General features: G+C 43.2%; 1 protein-coding gene across 1 annotated transcript; it reads right to left on the bottom strand.

Moving 5' to 3' along the window:
* Positions 1 to 3,582: 3,582 nt before the first annotated feature.
* On the bottom strand, positions 3,583 to 17,227 carry LOC144146862 (uncharacterized). The gene is made up of 5 exons (XM_077678822.1): positions 17,075 to 17,227; positions 14,146 to 14,306; positions 11,472 to 11,545; positions 4,417 to 4,500; positions 3,583 to 3,822 (listed from the first exon to the last, which is right to left on the bottom strand). The coding sequence occupies exons 1-5, from the start codon at positions 17,198 to 17,200 to the stop codon at positions 3,695 to 3,697; spliced, it is 573 nt and encodes a 190-aa protein (XP_077534948.1). The 5' UTR covers positions 17,201 to 17,227; the 3' UTR covers positions 3,583 to 3,694.
* Positions 17,228 to 17,436: the final 209 nt, after the last annotated feature.

Consider the following 17,436-nt stretch of genomic DNA (forward strand, 5'->3'; position numbering starts at 1 on the left):
CTAAAGAAAACCTTTCGCCGTATTGTATACTTATTTACGAAGATGAAAAATGAAAATTGCATTGATAAACACCTAACAAAAATGATTTCGGAAAGAGATATTTTAGGAGAGAATGTTCCTTTTCTAAGAGGAAATGATGTTTTGAGAAATCGCACTTCGAAGTTTTCGTTTCATTTTTTTCAAATTGTCGCATCTTGCGCGGACTCTGAGGGAAGCGACGCAATGCTACTAGCACAGTGGACTTCAGGTTTAACAGATTGCTCGAATACGTCGAAAAAAACCCAATTACGTGCGCGCCAGCAGCATGATAGGCGACCGACCTGATGTAAACAAATGTTTGGCAATGTATGCGCAATGCTAGTTTAACTAACGCTGCGCCATTGCGGCATGCAGTGGACTACACAAAGATTCAAGTAAATATGTGCTACATTTGTAAGTAATTACATGAATAAACGTTATCAGGCATTTTGAAGAAAAACATTAATGTGAATACAACTTTCCGCTAACACGAATCTTGCAGTGACTAGGTGGGCTACAGGGGTTGCGTCTGCGCCATTTTTGAATTACTTCTGGTTCGTATCTGGGGATGCCACTTCGTTGGGACGTTCTCAAAGATTGTTATAATATTTTGGCGTTAAAATAAAGAAATCGAATTTGTAGTCGATTTTACTATCCATCGCCCGTTAAAAGACGACCAAGGTGTCGTGCATGATGTACGAGTGCTGAGTAAGATTTGGAGCAGCGATCATAGGATGGTCAGATGCACACTACGGCTGAATCTCAAAAGATAGAGAAGGAAACTCGGGACTACTAAAACACTCGGTATGCAGTCAGTCAGAGACAGATCGCAGGAGCTTAAAGTAACCCTTACAAACAAATGCGCGCTTGTGAATGATGCGAACAAGGCCAGAGCAGAAAGGCTAAATGACACACTAAATTCGGCACTCCGTGAATAAGCCGCAGCTGAGGGAATAGCAACAGGTAGGGAACAAACTGAAAAACTAACTAGGAAATGAAGGAACTAATTTCCAAAGAACAGGAGCATGTCAAGTACGGCTAATCGGATTCAATTACTTGAGCTTTCTAAACTGTTTAACGGAAGTAAAAAAACGACATTCGTGGAGGAAATGTTCGAGGAAACTCTGAAATTTGGGGAAAGGTTGAAAGAGACTAAGAGAAACGCAGCCATCGGCACAAACAAAATTTACGCACTCAGATACAAGCCGGGTAACATTACGCACAAGTTGGATGAGATAATGAGGTACTACAACGATTCAACACCAGGCTGTATACCAGCGACGTTAAATCAGGGGAAACTACTGAGACTACAGGCTCACTTTGCGATGTCCAATTAGTAACCGTCCAGTCCAAAAGGGAAATCTTTGTGAGTCATGATAAATGAATTTTATATGTTATTGAGTCAAAAAACGGCTTTTCTGAGGACGCCTCCGGTGCTGATGATTCGGCGCCCGCCCGGTGGGGGACTTGTCTTGTCCGGGAGGCCGTGGACCTCACTGCTGCCTGGTCTCCCTCAACCAGTCTACACTCGGCTGAGAGGTCACTATTCGTAGGCTGATCCACTGCCTTTCCGAGGGTGGGGAGGGCTGAGACTGAGATATTGGGTTCGCCAACGGTCCCGCCGCATGTGCTACAATGTGCCCATCTTAGGACAATTTTCCCGTATGCAACGTGGAGAATGTTATACATAGCGCGTAGTAGCGTGCCGTGTTGATAAAAGATTGTTTGCAGCTGGCGGAAGGTGGTTCCCTTGGCCCAGATTTGTAGTTGCGATAGAGGCAACTGTCGCTGCTCGTGCCGAGAGTGGTCGAGAATATCCCTGAATCCTTGAAGAAATGTTGGTTGAAGGGCGCTTGGGGATAGTGTGCTTTTGTCCTACTGGGAGACGCCCAGGTGTATATAAACGCGGGAAGCGGCATGAAATCGTCGCTTCTGCCCCGACACGTGTGTGCGGGAGAGAAACAGATGCATTCAGACACAGAAAGATAGGAAGCTCTCCGAGGACAGAAGAAGATACATATACTTTATAGTCATTATTATAAGAGTAAATACTGCTACATGGCCGCAGAAAAGGTGACGCGAACCATAAATATTTATGATGAACGACCTAATTACATTCTGAGCGTGGCAGTCATGACGGAGCTCGCGCAAATGAGGCACCGTGGACGTCGTCGTCGTTCTTGGTTCAAGGCACTGTTTGTTAATTGCCCTCCCGAATCCAGTAGCATCACCCTCGGAACGAGGACGACCGTCTCGGTCGAGCCCGAGGCATGCGATTGCGATGCGAACGAACTGTGCAGTGAGGATATGCAGTGAAGATGTAGCTGCGGCGAAAGATGATGATGATGATGCATGGCTCCCCGACAGCGACGTCTTGAAGGCAGAGACGAACAGCCTGAATTACTCGAACCACGACGGTTGAAAATGTGAGGGATGCTGCATGTTCTATTGATCTCATCTCGGTTTCTAATGGCTGATGTTTACCAGCTGCTAACAGACTCGGGACACGAGGCGCAGATGTGGTCGAATTCTGCTTGCTGTGGGCTGGAACAGCCGTACATAGCCCACGTACCTTCACGATTTTGCCCAGGCCAAGGGTATGCGATGCGGCCGCTATGATGGCGAGGAACTCACACACACACCAATAAAATGTTACGTGGGGGCAAAAGAAATACACATCCCCATAGTTAAAGATGCTCAATGATCTGTTTTGCATACTGACATTACGGCCTTGACATAACTTTCACAATGTGCGCGCCAGCCACTTTGTTGTCGTCGTCGTTCTTGGTTCAAGGCCCTTTGTGGTATTGCCCACCTGAATCCCGTAAGAATATTATGACCATGTTTACGGTAACTGTGAGAGTTGTACACGCTTCGATCACCTGCTCTGTTACATCAACACATTAAAAGAACCAGCGGGGTTTCTCTGTTTTGTTTATTTGAATTCATCTTTACTTGTTTTTCTGACGACGTGTTTTTAATCGCGTGTTTCCGTGTGGTTTATTTTACTATTTTGAAAAGAAAACAATACATTTGGCGCCATACCTTGGGTCATTCGGCATTCTGTACGTTCCTTCAATAAGCGTGAATATTTTAATATGTTTTATTGTTTATGTCGCTCAATTCAAAGGTTATGCTTACTTCAGGGTACACCCCTGCTTGGTAAGCAAGTAAGTGCACTTCAGCAGAACTATTAAAATAAGGTATCTTATGAAGTAATGTAAAAGTTCTGGGTATTACAGTTTTCATCGATATATTGAGTTGTTTTATTGCACTTTCAGGGTAACTTCTCTTTCGGACATACCTTGTGCAACGTAAGCATTCAAAAACATTGTTTTTGATGTTCGGCGGTGTCTTTATGATAGGTTTACGCAAAACTCCGGGCGAGTTTTATGAACTTATACTGCTTTGCTCATTCAGTCCAGTCAAAAAACAGAAAGCTGACATTTGAATGGAACCGGGAAACAGTATGTCTCCGGCAGCTGATGGGCTTTCAATTTCTGTAAAAGTTACGTTTTAAGTGATTTTTACATAAATACAGGCCAACTGCTTTTTATATTGATGGTTGCACAATTTTATTCACAATAATCGTGCAAATAGAAATACAGGGTAAGGAATTCGCTGTCTTCAGGCCTCGGTCCTTGAATTCTGCTCATGGCTCCTTGTTCGCCAGCTCCTAGGGACAGTCTTTATTGTATATTTCGTATTTTTCTGATTGGTCGCATATCAGATTGTATATAAACTCGCAACAGGTGTTGTTATCATTTAAAGCCTTGTCGGTAACCCAGTAACTGCAACCGGTACCTAAAAATGCGAGAAAGTGTATACAGCATTGGTGGCAGTAATATTTCGTGCAGGGTGCATAAGAAAAAAACATTAGTGCAAAACAGCCCTCATAAAAAATCGGCTTGAGAGTAGTATAGCCTAAGAAACCGCTATTAAAAATGATTTCAAACTGGAAACAACAAGAGAATAAAGAGCACGGGCTCCGGGGGGTTCTCTGTCACAGTTTGTAGCTAGAAAACAAACACTCCTTGAGTTTATAGTCCAAATTTTCGTTAGACTGCCTCTATTGATCGATTGTTGAAAGCACAAACTTGCGATAAGAAATAGGGCCAATTTGATGCAGCACAAAACAAAATTGGTGAAGCTCTTCAGCCTATCCCAGATTGCGTATTTACGGCATGAAGATTGACATAATTTTTTTAAAACATCCGAGCCCAAAGGCCGAGAACAGTGAACATTGGGTTTCATTATGCCGAGCACACTTTATCAAAATTTTAGGAGTGGCGGCGTTTGCAAACCATTGCGCGCAGCTTATCTAGGACATCAGCCTTTGAGAAAGTTATGGAAGAAATAAGTGTTTCTCAAAGAGACATAATTTACGTTGATGCGTACCATTGTCTATGTAGCTGTGACGAAGGACCTTGCACTTTGGGCAATCCCGATAGGCAGCCGTCAGGTTGAAGACTTCACCGGAACCTGCCAAAAAGAGGGGTTAGAATGTGCGCTTCAGAGTTATCCTTCATCAAAAGAATATTTCGTTGCAGGACCAGCTGCTTTACCAAAACTGCGTGTTCGCAGGATAAGAAAAAAAGGAATATACTAGAGAAAATTATGCCAACTAACTTGCAGGATGTAAAAAGCAGATGCAGTGGCAAGTAGGCTTCAGGAACCAAACTGGTGCAACGTATTGCAAAGAAAACCATCAAAGACCCAGACCGGGCCGGGTCGGAGGGTTAATAGACTTGTACGATGTTATGCTGTTAGGTTGGTTTGTAGTGCGACATTTATTTGACAATAACAGGTCATGTGTACATGAAAAAAAAACACAATTGTTTCCTTTCATCGAGCTGTTTCTATTGTGACATGAAGCCGGGGCATTGCAGTGTCAACCGGGAATGTTGTGAAGAGCGAAGCAGTTTCCACAACAGGCTTTGCCTAAGTGGAATAAATATTATGTTTTGGAGCAACAAGAAATAGGCCCTAATTTAGCTCATACCAGGACACAAAGAGCCACGTGTATTGTATCTTTGCAGTGCTAGTATCCACGCTTTGTTGCGATGACCTCTTCATCTATCGATGAGCCACCCTGATCTCACCTTGATCGCTCCGAAAAGCCTACGTGAAACCAAATTCCACCCACCGTTATTACACCTGCAACATGCTGAAGGTTTCAAAAGGATAAAGGAAAAAGAAGCATCCTGGAAGAAATTTGTATGAAAACACTGGGTAACCAAGTGGTTTGATATAGGTTGGAGAACATCATTATAGTATTTAAGGTAACTGATGCACATTTTATATTTCTGCGCGATTTTACACTCGTATTAAGACCTCGTAACATTCTTTGGAACACGTTTTGTTTATGTTCCTAAAATGGTCCTGAGCGTTGAGAAAATGGGGGCAAGCATCACAGATTTAAAATCGCGAATATTGATGAAATAGAGAAGCTGTTCACGAACGTTTCGCATATCTAACTTTATTGATAAAACGGACCAGTTACTGACGCCGCCACCACACACATCGTCTCTTTTTCAGGAGAGCACCTGCGCGGCAGAGCGTACGCCATGACCAGGCTGATTCAATTGCATATGATGCGCATCCGGTCTCTGGCAGCCGTGTCGCACCGCGCTCGCATACACAGGTGTCTCTCTCTCCCACTCCGCTCAGACCCCTCCTGTCACTACATGCATTGCGTGCCACTCTTTCACCCTAGCCACGCACAACGCTGCTATCGCTAGCCTTCCGTATCTCCACTTCACCCAGCAAAGTTTTCAAGCCTAAGTTTTCCTCTAAGCTGTTATTCTTTCTCTGCCTGGAACAGAACTAATGGAAGATCTGTTGTGTTTGTGGTTTTGTTTATCACGCACGCGCTCGAGCAAAGTTTTAAATGCATAGCATTTTAGTAACTCACAATGTCACGCGGCGTTGGCGTGCGCTGTCGTAGTCCGCATGCGCGCCTTGTCGTAGTCCGCATGCGCGCCCTGTCGTAGTCCGCAGGCGCGCCTTGTCGTAGTCCGCAGCCAGGAAGAAATTACAGTTTCCGGCGCCCGGTTTCGAACCCATGACGCCGCGGGCGGAACGCAAGGTGCCCGGCGCACAACCGACCGAGCCACGAAACCGACACAGATTTCGATGCACCGAACGCGCCTTATATCCTTCACTCATTTCTCGTTTGTTTCGAAAGCGCCACAAGTTGTCCCGCGCTTCCAAAAGATGGCGACACGGGTCCCGCGATCAAGAGATACGACTTGCCGGCGCACCCCCTCGGAAATGCTGTGCATTTGATCGTGCCCCTCGCGAGGGGGATGTCTTTTTTCGAAATTCTGTTTCAGCAATTTTTCTACAATTGATTTCTACAATTGATTAGATTTTTTGCTCGATGGTGGTGTGCGCACGGATGGACGCGGACGAACATTGGGAGGTCCTGAGGCACTGGCCACCGTTACAGGCGAGGCAGTAAGCCGTTTGACTCTAGGGTACTAACTCACGGTTGTAGCCCAATGAGTAAGACGACTATCACTAACTCTTTCTGGTCTACCAGACGCAGGCTCGAATCCTGCTGGTGCCTATGAGGTATTTTTTTTAATGTTCGGCATGACCAAAGCTCACGCTTCCACACCTCTTCGGCTAACTATATACACACAGGCACGACGTACCGATGTCTTGCTCTCCTCACGTGTTCATGCAACCTTTAATGTTTGCCCCGGGAAATTAAAATTCGAACAGCACTATGTGAGCCCGGCAAAACGCCTTCAATGATAGGTTTTCATTTTTAGAGTTGTAAAAGATGTGCGATAGCGGCAATAGGATGTCAGCTTTATATGCGAATTCTTGAGTGCGCCATACTGAAAAACCGTGGTTGTTGTTTTTTTATTTTCCATTCAACGAAGTGGCCCCGGTTTTAAATAATAAATAAAACGACGTGTAATCCGAGGGATTTTCAAGCACGGTCTCCCCAGCCAAATACTAAACGCCACCGGTGGGCTGTTTCAACACTATGCGCGCTGTGAAACAAGCATTGCTCATGTTGTTTCAGCAAACATACCCACTTTGTGGGATAGGCATTAATTGGTAATTTTGATTGGAATTAATTGTTAATTGAGTGTAATGGGCCCGTTTTCAAAGAATTCACAAAGCATAACAAACGAACGCAAAAGTTGTAGAATAGTGTAAGCCACGCGTGACCCATTGGAAGTGATGGATTGTGAGTAGAACAAGTCCACGGCAGCAGCTCAAAACTGTTTGCTTTAAAACGAAAATTGGGCAATTTGGATTTAAAACGAGAAAACAATATTGATGAAAGAGACGTGAACACTCTGTAGAAGCAAAGTAATCTGGTAGAAGTATCTCGCTCCAAGAATAGAAACATAAATCCAAGAGGCACAACAAGTAAAGTTTTAAGGATGTAGTATACTAGTATCGCCTCGCTTTCCTCGTCAAATCACGTACGCAGACGTAATTACGTTGAAGAATGTTCCAACTCGCCCAATTCAGCTTTTCTGTGAAGCAGATTTACCAGTGGTTGGGCTCCTGGATGATAATAGGATAAACACGGCCGGTCGGGAAATTCTGATACTAACGACCAAATTGAGCGTACAAGCCCATTTCTTGAATTTTGCCTATTGGCACAAGAAAGGGTGCTTGTAGTAGGTTTTGCGTTATAATCTGTTTTGTCGTTGCACGCAAATTGTTCTTCGACGGAATATGAAGCATTGTACCTACAAGACATTTCATTACCGTGTCTCTACATTGCCAAATGGAAGGCAGGTGCTCGCGTTTTTTATTTACCTTCACTCTTTCTTGCGTCACCTCCTTACAGCGTCTGAGTGCTTCTCTAAACGAGACAATCCTATAGGTGCAGTCTAAGCAAGTATTTATATTACTGTACCGGGGACGAACATTCCATTATACTCATAAATGACCTACATACCCGTCCCTGTGTGCATGCAACTGGCCTGTTTAAAATCAACGTGCTTGCGTTCATGTATCCTGACCTCACGCACGCACCGAACGTAATTCTTTCTAAGAACATCTAAATTGTAATCATCATGATTATTTAAATGGGCTAGCCCTGGTCCTAGGGGCCGTATTATAGATTACCAGTGCTTAGGTTAGATAATAGGGCTATAGTGTCTACTAGCTTTATGTGTTCCCTTCTCGTGAAAACATAACTGTAGGTAGTAAAACTGCACCATCAATAGAACAAAACGCTGCAAGAGCAAAAGGCTTGACGGTTTCTTAATTTTGTTGCTTGAAAAGTTTGACAGTGAAAATGCTCACGTTACAGTATAGCTCATTTCTGACCCGCAATTGGTAATCCGAAACCGCGTGGTGATGTTGGTCAGTGCTTTTAGGATAAACGTGCAATATGCGCATGCCATATGCATTGTGTGCGAGACTATTTGTTTGAGTCTTAGCATCTGTGTGTACAGCAACAAATTTTTGAGCAGTTAACGTTCTTGAGCTGAGGATTCTAGCGGATGTAAATGCTGCCTTTTTATCATTGGTATTTTGTCTATGTGACCCCAGTAGCTATAGTTTTTTGGAAATGTAAATTGGTTTACTGTTCTTCTTATGAAAGTAAAGTGTTTCATCATGCTTTATTATTGCAGGAGTATCATATCTGCGCCGTTTTAAGTCAGCAGCTTGAGATTCTCTACACTTTAGATCTGATAACCGTGAAATTCTGGGGTCCCGGTAAGACGGTTGTGCAGCATCAACGCCATGAGCTGCCTTCGGACGGCTTATAGGTAGAAAATTTATAACTGCAAGCGCATTTTCCCCACAGTGGCATCGCTTGAACGCTCGGGACCAGAAAAGGGCCCTTTCTTTTATATGGCTCAAATTTTTTGAAGAACAGGGGGATTGTAAAGACAGGCAGCAGTTGCTTGAACTTCATCGAACAGATTCCTATTAGCCAGCAATGGCACTTCCCGATCATAACCAACGATAATAATTACTCTTCGCACAATCCTGTCCATGCATAACTTGCAATGAACTTATTTACATGTCACATACAATGAGGACACACAATGAAGTTGGGACAAGTTTCCGGAAAAAAGACTACAATGGTCACTGCAAGCTTGAGAACACGTTCTTCCCCTCAAAATGCACGAACACAAGCCTTCGATGAAATCACTTTCTAAGAACTACGCAAATGTTCTGGATAAGTATTGACTCTTAATTCCTTCAAATTGCGTGTATATTTACATGAACAGTCCAAGAGGTTGTATTTTGTTTGTGATTCGTACTTTGCTGTGTGAAGATGATATCGCGGCTTGTTTAAAAGGTAACGCAGAAGAGTTACAAATGCGTAAGACCATTGCAACATATATCCTATAATGTTCCTCGCACTTGTTCTTGCGGAACAACGGGTTCCTGACTAGAGACATGTCGCAAAGTCAAAAGCAGAAGTTTAGTTTAAAAATTATGTGTCAGGGTATAGTTTGTAAACGAAGCTGTCGGTTCACCTGAACGATGCCGTTTAAAAGAAATGGAAATATCTGAGCCTGCATTCATACTGCGAAGTTCAAATATACTTGTTAATTTCTTTCTTATTTGAACCACCACATGGCGTAATAAAAGCCGCACAATCTAACATTTGAGCCAAGAATCAAATAAGAAGTCTTGTGCAATATAATATCCTTGTCGTGGGAAAATGTCCTGTTGCTTACTCTATTTCCATCGCCCAAACTACACAGGTTACACAGACTACACAGGTTTTATACAACTACACAGGTTTTATACAACTGTAAGCACGTGTACACCAAGTTGAGATCGAAAGGTATACTTTTAATTTTTATTAGCAATTTTCGCTGTCCCTAATATTTATTGCGCAGCCTGGTTGAGTATTTGGAAAGGGTTTGATGATGACTCAATTAGATTTGATTATAAAAACATATACACTTCCGCTATTATTCGGTGGTTACACAATGCAGCCCTCAATAGGGATTCGACGTACAGCCTTTGTAAGACAACGGGCCGCCGAAACATAGTGATTGCACAGCCTTTCAGAATCATTCGGATCATGTCAGGTCAAATCTTTTCCTATATCGTCTTCTTTACTGCCGATGTATGCTTCATAGGGTAGTACCATAACTATACGTATGGGGAGCCCTCTGCCATAGGTCGCGACCCACTGACACGCTCATACCGGAAAAGAAGGGCATCAGGGTTATATTTTGAAGTATATAGTTTAAGAAGTCGCAAAAAAATTATGAAAGAGAAAAGGCTGTCAAATATTATTGTGTTGTTTCAATGTTAGACCCAGAAAATTTTAAAACTACACAGGGCATAAATTTTATAAGGGTTTCTCGTAAAAGAATTTGTGGCATATTGACATGACCGCTGAAAATACCAAGCACATTAGATTTACTTCCGTAGCCAACCCCTCCTCTGACAGATATATAGTTAACAACACCGTAATTGAGACCGTTTCTTCGACAAAATACCTCGGCATTTTCATTAGTTCCGACTTAGCATGGAACAGGCACGTTGAATATATCACGAGCAAATCGTTGAGAAAACTCGGTCTTTTGAAACGCCGCCTGAGGTGCGGAAACTCGGAAACTAAACGTCGCGCATAGGTATGCTGCTGTGAACAGGCCTTCACAAGAATACGCGTCAACCATCTCACATCCCCATACGGCAATATTGTCTGTTATGCTAGAATAGGTGCAAAATAGCAGTTCGATTTATCACCTTCTGTCATTCTCGCCACCAAAGTGTAACATTTCTTAAGCATTTTCTGAACTTTCCATTGCATGCCACGCGCAGAAAGTACTCCCACCTTTCTTTTTTCCGCAGTTTATATCATAGTTTCTCGTTATTTTCTCGAACATTCATTGACACGGCTCCCTGTGTTTCTGCTCGCGTCGATCATGAACATAAGGTCAATCCCATTCACTCACGCACTAAGAAATATCAATTTTCACCTGTTTTGTTATCCATACACGAGTAGAATGCACTACTCAGTAACATCGTCGCTATTACAGAAACCTCGCTTTTAAAATATTCATTACTAACCTAATTAGAAGTCGGCAATTATTTGTAGCACCCATTTACATTTATTCTGTAAAGTATGCGTAAAGAATGTTTAGTGCTATTTTTTGTAATATGCTTTTAGTTATAGAGGACTGCTTACTGTGTTTGTTACTTACTGTGTATTAGTAATGTTGCTTGTGCTATTGGCCATTTTGATTTCTAGTATCACTGTGACATGCTCTTTACTGACGCTGTCGTAACCTCCTTTATGTATCCCCCCTTATGCTATGCCCTCGGTGCTCTTAAGGTATTTAAATAAATATATAAATAAAAATAAATAAATAAATACATAAACAAATAATAAACATAAATAAATAAATAAATAAATAAATAAATAAATAAATAAAGAAATAAACAAATAAATAATTACGACGCCGCAATGCAAAAGCTCTCTCGGATGCACTTACCATCGTCTAGCTTCACGTTAATCACGTTCTTTGCAGTGTACCCAGGAGATGACATGAGAGTGAAAGTGGTGTTTCTGCGACAGAAATATTTGTATACATAACAGATTCAAACTCTTCCCGAACCGATTCACAAGAAAACAGTACGAGTATTTTAAAACAATATATTAAACACTCTCCTCGAAACAACGTTTTATTTAAGCCGGGTTTATTTTATACCAAAAGTAAATAACTTTGTCTGGGGTAACAGAGGAACCCAGAAAACAGGCTGCACAGCGCCATTCACACCGCTGTATTTAGGTGTACCGCTATGTCCCCGATTTCGTAACTACTTTGAGAATACTCCTCATTCACGGGTTAACATAACGGAACGCAAAATGAGTTGCGAACGTGCCTGCGCACAAGTTTATTACATTTACAGGGAGAGCTTAAGGACCAGAAATTACAGAACATCTGATATTTGAAATAGTTACAAATTTTGTTGCGAAACAATGGAATTGTGCGAAACAGTACGTAAAGATTAGAAATTATTTTGTTAATTGCGACTCATCCAGTTCGGAGTACGCTGCATGCAATAAAAATCTGTTACCTCGAAAGGCCCGATGACAAAAACTCGGTTTTGACCCCCGTTGCAGAGACTAGCAAAACATACATTGCTGGTGAACTATGTACACACACGTGTTATATAAATGGGATGATGAAAGTAACGCGCGCGCAGCTTTTATTTATTCTTCCAGAATTTTAGGACATGTAAGCACATACATCTTTTCACGTTATCCTTGCTAAGACGACGACACGAAAAGAGTTCCTTACGTGCCGATATTTTCGCTTAAAAGAAGTGCGCCTTGCGAACCACGGTGCCACACACACAAAACGCAAGGGAATATTACAACTACTGATGGGCATGGACCCCAAAAACACCTATCTTAAGTAGGAAGGCAACATTCAGCTCCATTACACCAACGGATGCGGTGGGACGGCGTTCCGCGAACCCAACTGTCATTTTTGAGGACGATTTAAGGGAAGGTTCGTTAGTGGTTTATTCCGTAGTTCCCACGTTTTCCAGAAATCATGAAGAAAAGGTGGCCTAACTTTTGCGAGATTATACCGTGAAACATCTTCTCTCGCCTAATATCTTTGCTCGTTCGATGTGTTGAACTGAAGTACTGTCGGCCACAAAATAAATCGGACCGAGGGAGCGCTGCAGGATATCTATCGGCGCGACGCCTTCCGGCCGAGCGCCTGCTGTCAGATAGCTGAGGGTGCAGTGGTGTTCTAGTCTCGTCAATGCATGTTAGTTTTTTCGATCGCGGCCGGAGCTCTTCGTTTCTCTAGAATGTGGCATCCGGCGGTGCCTTGCGCGTTTCTCCGAGCGAGCGGCAGGATTTGTGGCAGCGGCCGAGAGGCGTGTGACCGCCGCGTACCTCGCACAACGGCGCCGTTCATACGAATATCTTGTCAGGAGCCCTCTTTGTTTTCATTTTATCTCCTGTAACAAAAATTGACATCTAGGTAATTCTGCGATCAAGAATTAGCGCTGGTTATGTGACAAACGTGCTGCTGATATCGAGTAGTGAAAACAACCTCAATGTTTTATTCGCTTCTTAAAAGAAAAAAGGCGATACAGGGAGAGATTTACTACAAGCCGACTAGGTGTGTGCAAAGTTGCCGTCGTTGTCGATTACCTCACGAATGCGTCGTGGAAGCGACCCGTAGAGAGACTTCACGATTTTCGGACGGAAGAGAAGGCATTTCCACTCGCCTCTGACTGCCGTCCACAACTCGTCAGCCGTGCGGATATAAATTCATTTCTTTCGGCGAGGTGCATTCTCATTATTCCCCAAACATTATCAGTGGGGTTCAGGTCAGCCCGAAATGGAGGTCACCGTAACTGATGCAGCACGTGGTCCACCGCGTGCTCGCTCTACGCGTCTGGACAGCGGGCGCTCAACTGGAATACGTCACTCCGATAGTCATCTCATCGCCCACCGCTACCTTGGTCCGATTTATTTTGTGACCGCCCGTACATGACAAGAAACGGAGGCACCAGTTACTCCTTTGATTCATCCCAAAATTACCTGATTTTTTAGAGAACCTATATCGGACGCATAGAATTCAGCCATCGCTACATCAAACACCATTTATACGCCCCAAATGAAACAAAATTATTTGCAGTTCACAACCTTCTTCTCCGGTACTCATGGTGCTTTCTTGACAAAACCGGTAAAATCCTTTAAAAGAGCACAACTATTTTTCCGCGGCTATACACAGAGTGTTCAATGAGAAGATGATAAAGCTTACATCTGTTCAAAATAAAATAGAGTGCAGAAATTTGGGTAAAACAAAATACAAGCAGGCGGGAGTAGCGCTCACTACCAAATAGTTTATTTTTAAATTTTGATAGAACGTAAGTAAAGCACCAAACAGGTGCTCCGGCGCACGCCCCAAAGAGCCGAAAAACCAGCCAGATATACCGCTACAGTTCCCGTCATATAGCCTAATCTCTCTTCCGAGACAACACAATCACGCTTTTCTATGACGTCTTGCTCGAATAAACTACTCCGTAGAGAGGGGGCGTCCCATCGACCCGTCTGTACTTATCCTCATTTTATTGTGCGCGGTTTAATTTTCTGCGAGCAACCTACTCGCCCAAGAAACCAAATTTCAAAGCACTTACATAAAACCGTCTGGGTCGAATTGGAAGTTCACCGGTACGGAACCATCATCGTTCGTAGGGCCATTCTGGCTTGACCGAAGGCATTTTGCCGTGCCACCCAAGTAAGGATCAGACTCAAAATTTCTGCGTATCTGATAGAGGGTTCCTTGAAAGGGAAAGCACTGAAAACAAACAATTCACGTTTTATGGCTGCAGTAATAATTTTCTGTACGAATATAAACACAGGGAATAGTTATATCGTAAGTACCTTGTATTTGCTGTTTTCTGTTTTACTGTACTCGTACTGCCTTTAAAATATGATGCCTTCGGGATAAACTCTTCAATAACCAATAAAAGAACGCCTGCTATATTGTACAGTGCATATACTGCACATGTTACTCTGCTAAACCTAGTACGGCCTGAATTTGCGTTTCGCCTTTTATCTTTACCGATGAATAATTTTCAACACTTCAGAATTTAGGTGCATGCCCGTACATTATAATACCACCTCAAAATAGGTGACATACAGAGGAAAGCAAATAAACACAAGACCTTTGCGTTACTAAAGACACTAATCAGGCCAGGTAAGCAGCGAATACTAAGGGGTATACTAAATTATACTAATAATTGGGAACTATCGTGGTAACAGATCGAATATGTCGGAGCGAATTGATTAAGAGACATTCGCGTTTGCAGTTGAAGACGCTTTATCATTCCTCCCTAAAGGAAGTTGAGAGAAGCGCGAAAGGTTTCGCACATCCAAAGTTCGTCAAAACATTTGCTAAAAGTGATTTCAAGTTTCGCCGAAAGTGCGATCGTCAAACCTTGAAAGATCCGAATTGCAAACGAAGAACGAAGCCAATCATATGATTTTAACACGAAAGTGTTGTATTCCGGGGTACACAAACCTGACCCAGGTCATATCTGTCACGGAAATGACATCCTTAAAAACGTTTTATTTGCGCGGAGGCACTAGGTTTCCAGCCCACGATCACTCTTACCGCAACGGGAGGTGTGAAAACCTCTACCGACTGAGGCACGAATTCATGCCCGGGTAGCTATGAAGTCATGTCCGCGCCCTATGTCCTTCTCTATAACTTGCCCATGCAGATGGTGCTGCCGTCGAGGAGAGGTGAAGCGAAGTGGTGTGTCATGACGCTAATGAGCGCCTATAGTTGGTGCCTCGACAGGGCAGCGTGTAGCAGCGGAAGCTTCTGTGTTTACCTGTCCGCCGCTTATGTGAAAAGCCGCTCAGCTTTTAGAATGCCGCCGCACCGTTCCACATGCCCAGCTCGTCGCAACGCAAGCGTCTGGCGCACAGGCCACGGAGCAGGATCAACGTGGTCGCACTTTTGCCTAAGCGACCCGCCAGCAGGACGTCGCTTGCCAAGTGCACCGAGAAAAGTGCCGCCGACCCGCAAATCATGCTCCTTTCGCTTTAGCGTACTGTGACTTCACCAAATGATTCGCCGACGACCCGTTCAGATTCGTTCTAGTGTTTCAATTGGATTTACGCAATGCTCCGGCACGTGTAATTTAGCGTCTAGTGTTGAGGTGTATAAAGTTGATGCCATACCGACGAAATATAAATAGCTATGTGCGAGTGAATATCCATGCACAATAAACATTAAAATGCTCCTTTGATGGCACAGTTCACTTCCGTATTTTACCGATTCCTACGAAAGAGAGATAAACCATATTATTTTTATGCGCTAAGAAGACAAATCTACAAACAATCAACAAGTATACCATTACGTGGTTCATGAGATATTGGTCTACTATTGCATTCCTTCTTCATGATCGATGCGTGTGTTGTCTTATCTAGAATCGTAATTTCCTGCTGGCTTTTAGGTACCCGTGTTGAACAAATAGAAGTCCGGTTCCACGTACGCGTGGTGTGTCTTGAGTTCTTGTATGAACTTTCAGCCGACCAAACGTTATATGGGTAAATGCCTTAGCTTTCGGATAAGACGCCATCGGTTTCGCTAACAAAGATTTCGTTTAAAAATTACACGGTAGCTTCTTGGGTGGTTTTGTAGAATTCTGGCAAATACTTTACATGAACTGGTAGTTTCAAGGGGAACGTGAACCTTGGAATTATATGTGGTTTTCGGTTGCAATATTTTTAACACAAACGAATGATTAAACGAGTGAGCGACTGAATGAATAATTGAGTGCTGCGCTGAATGAGAGTGCTTTTGTGGTTATTAGTTGTCTTTTCTAAAACACGTTTCATTGCATTGCAATGAATTGCACCCAAATCATACGCGACAGGGTAGGCTGCTGCTTCAACTCGGCTTGACAGCGTAGTCATGGGGGAAACGTGCGGGTTCGTAAGTCCAATCGGCTACTGAACAAACTTCGCGCTGAAAAATGGCTTTAATTAAATATTTCTGGTTCTAAGCTCCACCACGACTTTACACTGCGGTCGTAATCAAGCGATAAAAATAGCTACATATTTGAGTTTCTGTATGACCAGCTTCCTGGGACAGCATCCAGAACCTTTTAACGTGCTTCAGGTACGTTTCACTTGGTAGCAGTTGGTGTTCTGCATAACGTATATATTTACTATGGGCACATTAGGGACGTATGGATTAGTGGGACGTAGGGATTAGCAGCAGACCTCTCTTTGTGCAATCGCTTGCATCGATATAAAGAGGTTCTAAATCAAGCAAGGGACACTAACAGTCTTTTTAACATTAGATGATCAGGGCATCGGAAGGCATTTAATTTTTTTCTTTTCATGCGCTACGACAACGTAACGTGAGCTTTGTTTGGCACAGGCCCTAAGCCTTTGATGCCTGCAGCATATTACCGTAGACAAATATTCAGCTATCAAAATTTATCGCCGGTACAAGAGGCGTAAATAACCGCAGAACCTCGTGTATGCTTTTTTAATTTTTCCATCTTTTTTGTTAGTCAGATAAGAGTAAAGGAAAAAAAAACTTACTTTTTCCTCGTCTTGATATACCCCGAGAGCGGGGTTTAACTCGGGCCGAGTCTGGCTTGCCAGTACCGCGCGAGATGAGAATGCTGAGTGAATTACAGCAGCGACTATGTATGCTTTCCACGCCATTTTTCAGGGAATGAATGAAGCTATAGATCGGAAGTTTATATACATTGGCACAGTCTGAGGTTTACAAAAGTCGTCATTCCATATTACAGCTGTTTCCTGCAGGTGTCAGTCGTCGGCATAGGGTCATGTGCGTGGCCTTCGCGTACAGAATAAATCGCACACACGCGGGCATCACAAAATATCAGAAAAAAAGTGATTCTTTATTTTTTTTGTTCTGAACTCGAAACTAGGACAGT

This window comes from Haemaphysalis longicornis, unplaced genomic scaffold (assembly GCF_048455015.1).
Source record: "Haemaphysalis longicornis isolate Haplotype H1 unplaced genomic scaffold, Haemaphysalis longicornis Haplotype H1 scaffold_7, whole genome shotgun sequence".
In the NCBI taxonomy this organism is placed as follows: domain Eukaryota; kingdom Metazoa; phylum Arthropoda; class Arachnida; order Ixodida; family Ixodidae; genus Haemaphysalis; species Haemaphysalis longicornis.

Bases quoted from the DNA above. Each gene is read 5' to 3' on its own strand.
- LOC144146862 (XM_077678822.1), bottom strand. From the start codon at position 17,200: ATGGCGTGGAAAGCATACATAGTCGCTGCTGTAATTCACTCAGCATTC. The intron at 11,546-14,145 runs GTAAGTGCTTTG...TTTCTGTCGCAG, and splicing joins TTCGACCCAGACGGTTTTAT to AAACACCACTTTCACTCTCA. The intron at 3,823-4,416 runs GTACGCATCAAC...TCGCATTTTTAG, and splicing joins TCACAGCTACATAGACAATG to GTACCGGTTGCAGTTACTGG.